The sequence below is a fragment of the Eimeria maxima genome, genomic scaffold (genome assembly GCF_000499605.1).
Source record: "Eimeria maxima Weybridge genomic scaffold, Emw_scaff2007, whole genome shotgun sequence".
Lineage (NCBI taxonomy): Eukaryota > Apicomplexa > Conoidasida > Eucoccidiorida > Eimeriidae > Eimeria > Eimeria maxima.
Window position 1 is genome coordinate 1 of NW_013564893.1, and position 4212 is coordinate 4212.

General features: G+C 28.4%; 1 protein-coding gene across 1 annotated transcript; it reads left to right on the forward strand.

Moving 5' to 3' along the window:
* Positions 1 to 72: 72 nt before the first annotated feature.
* EMWEY_00056830 (hypothetical protein) lies at positions 73 to 1476 on the forward strand (the record flags this gene model as incomplete). Its single annotated transcript, XM_013480504.1, has 3 exons — positions 73 to 225; positions 488 to 823; positions 1430 to 1476. Coding segments are annotated over 3 exons (536 nt in total), but the record flags the coding sequence as incomplete, so codon positions are not given.
* Between the last annotated feature and the right edge of the window lie 2736 nt (positions 1477 to 4212).

Consider the following 4212-nt stretch of genomic DNA (forward strand, 5'->3'; position numbering starts at 1 on the left):
ATATAATAATTATATATATAATATATAATAAATAAGTATATAATATATATTTGTATATGTTTGTTGGTACAGCAGAAGCAGAATCAGCATCAGCAGCAGCAACAGATATATCATCAGCAGCAGCAGAAGCAGCAGCAGCAGCACGAGCAGGAGCAGCAGTAGCAGCAGCAGCAGGAGTAGAGGAAAAAAAGAATAAAAAAAAAGAACGTCGTTATTGTTTTTATGGTATAAAAGTAGGGGAAGAAATAAATAAACCAACAAATAAAATACCTACAATAAGAGAAAGCCCCATTAATTTTTTGCATGCAAATAGCATGCATGCACAACATCTTCTTTATCCTAATATTAAACAAATCATTATACAACAAAAGAATATACATAACCAACAAGGAGGTAGGGTTTATTAGGGTTTATTAGGGTTTATTAGGGTTTATTAGGGTTTATTAGGGTTTATTAGGGTTTAGGGTTTAGGGTTTGCTGTGTGCAGTACCTGAGATAGATGGTGTGAAGCTGCAAACCATCGAAGAGGCAGCAGCAGAAGCAGCAGCAGCAGCAGCAGCAGCAGGAGCAGCAGCAGCAGCAGCAGGAGCAGGAGCAGCAGCAAATAGTTCTCCTCCTCCTCAGCACCTAAAGGGGATCCTTAGAGGGTATGGAGAAAACGTTCCTAGGTGGGGAGAAGACGATCCCGAGTGGGGAGGAGACGATCCCACGCTGGGAGGAGACGATCCCAGGAGGGGAGGAGACGATCCCAGGCCGGGAGGAGACGATCCCAAGAGGGGAGGAGACGATCCCATATGGAGGAGACTGATGGACTTTGATTGGAGTAACCCTGATCATGTATACTTAAGGGTATTTATTTATTTATTTATTTATTTATTTATTTATTTATTTATATATTTATTTATTTATTTATAATATATATTATTATTTATATTGTTATTTATATTATTATTATTTATATTAATAATAAAATTAATAACAATTAATAATAATATAGATAATGTTAAATATATAATTAAATATATAATTAATTAATTAATTAATTAATTAATTAATTAATTTATTTATTTATTTGTTTATTTATGTACAGTTAGGTCATAGACAATCCGTAGTGTCTCCTCCTGCTGATCAAGGAGACTGTGGCTCTTGTTACTCTGCTGCAGTTAGCACCATGCTTACCTCCAGGTAGCAGCAGCAGCAGCAACAGCAGCAGCAGCAGCAGCAACAGCAGCAGCAGCAGCAGCAGTAGCAGCAGCAGCAGCAGCAGTAGCAGCAGCAGCAGCAGCAGTAGCAGCAGCAGGAGTTGGTTGAGTTGCATCTATATACACCCTTTGTAATTCTAATCTCTTATCTTCCCTCCAACAACTTTAGGGTTTAGGGTTTAGGGTTTAGGGTTTAGGGTTTAGGGTTTAGGGTTTGTGTGTTATAGGTTATGGATTCGTTATGCAGATAATCCTGATGTCTTTGGTAAATTAATAGTTAGCCCTATGCAGGTAAATAAATATTTTTATTCTTTTTATTAATAAATAAATAAATAAATAAATAAATAAATAAATAAATAAATAAATAAATATATTTATTATTTATATTTATACTAGTACTTATTACATTAATAATACACAGATAAAATATACATATATAAATAAAGGAAAAAAAAAGTAAATAACCAATAAATAACTAAACAAATTAATTAAATTAATTAATTAATTAATTAATATAATTAATTAATTAAATAATTAATTAATTACTTATGCATGCATGCATGCATGCATGCAGACAACTGCATGCACAGTATATAACCAAGGATGTGCTGGTGGTTATGTCTTCTTATCTCTTCTTTTTATACAACAAAAAGGAATAAGGACAGAGCAATGTATACAACAATATAGACAAGAAAAAGAACAGGTAATTTATTTATTTATTTATTTATTTATTTATTTATTTAGTTATTTAGTCTATAGGGACAGAGCAATGTATACAACAATATAGACAAGAAAAAAGAAAGGTAATTTATTTATTTATTTATTTATTTATTTATTTATTTAGTTAGTTAGTTAGTTAGTTAGTCTATAGGGACAGAGCAGTGTATACAGCAGTATAGGGGAGAAAAAAGAAAGGTAATTAATTAATTAATTAATTAATTAATTAATTAATTAATTAATTAATTAATATAGGGACAGTATAAAACAGTAGAGGGAGGAGAGGGAAGAAGGTAATTACTTATATTTATTTATTTATTTATTTATTTATTTATTTATTTATTTATATTTAGTTAATTAATTAGAGTAAGGATAGAGGAATGTATACAACAGTATAGACAACAAAAAGAACAGGTAATTAGTTAATTAATTAATTAAATAAATAAATTAGTATATGTATATACATATATATATATATATATGTAATGTGTATATGTATACAGGGGTTATTATATTCTTCTTATTTATCTAATAAAGAACAAGAATGTTATGATTTAGGGGGACAAATAGGGAAAAATATATATAAATGTATAAATAAACCAATAAAAAATAAATTACCTTATGCATGCAATTATTTAATTAAATTAAATAAATATAATTTTATTAATTTTATACAAAAAAAGCCCCAAAAAAAAAATACTTTTTTTTTTGGGGCTGCATGCGTTGCATGCATGCAACAAGAAATATGGCAAAAAGGGCCTATTGTTGTCTCTATTCAGCCTTCAAGTAAATATACATTATTTATTTATTTATATTTATTTATTTATTTATTTATATTTATTTATTTATTTATTTATTTGTCTCCTTATTATATCCCTTTCCCTGTCTCTCCCTTTTTCTTTTCTTTTTTTTCTTTTATCTGTCTCCTTGTCTCTGTCTATATATGTATCTTTTATGTCTTTTTTTATTACTAGTAATAAATAAATAAATAAATAAATAAATAAATAAACTAATTAAACTAATTAATTAATTAATTAATTAATTAATATATATTTATTTATATATTTATTTATATGTATATATATACAGAGGAATTTCTTACATATAAGGGGGAGGGTGTATTTGTGTCTCCTTATAATAATTTACAAGAAAAAGGAGACAATTGGGTATGGCAAAGAGTAAGTTAATTAATTAATTAATTAATTAATTAATTAATTAATTAATTAAATTAATTAACTAATTAGTTAATTAACTAATTACCTAATATATTAACTAATTAAATTAACTAAATAATAATATAATATTTATTTATATATGTATATGTATATGTATATGTACGTATTTACGTACGTATATATACGTATACGTATACGTATATATGTATATGTATATGTAGGTAGAGCATGCATTAACAATAGTAGGTTGGGGCTGGCATAAGAAAGGAGACAAATATATTCCTTATTGGCGTATAATAAACTCATGGGGTAATTGGGGAAAAAAAGGATATTTATATATAATTAAAGGAATTAATTTATTATTTATTGAACATTTACCTATTTATGCTGACCCTATTCTTTATTATAATAATATATTTGTACCTACTTCTCCCTCTTCTCCTTCTGCTGCTGCTGCTGCTGCTGCTGATACTGCTGATGCTGCTGATGCTGCTGCTGATGGTGGTGGGGGTGGTGCAGCAGCAGCAGGTGGTGGTGCAGCAGCAGCAGGTGGTGGTGCAGCAGAAGGAATAGTGCATGCACAGAGGAAGCAGCAGCAGCAGCAGCAGCAGCAGCAGCAGCAAGAGATAAATGTTAATGAGGGGAGAGAGGAGACAGAGGAAGTAAATAACAGCAAAAAGAAACAACAATTTAAATATATAAAAAAACATACAAATAAATAAAATTAAATAAATAAATAAATAAATAATATATACATATATTTATTTATTTATTTATTTTTTTATTTATTTATTTATATATATGCATATATGTACAAGTTGTATGTACGTGTAGATTTTATATTTTGTCTTTTTACCTTTTTTTTTATTTATTTTATTTATTTATTTATTTATTTATTTATTTATTTAATTTATTTATTTGTTTATTTATTTTATTTTATTTTTTATTTATATTTATTTAATTTAAATGTAAATAATAATAAGAAGAACTGTGTTTGTCTTGTTATAGGAGAGCACAGCTTGCTGCTGCTGCTGCTGCTGCTGCTGTTGCTGCTGCTGCTGCAGCTGCAGCTGCTGCTCCCTGCTTAGTGTAGTAGAGGACATTTTTTTTGTTATTAT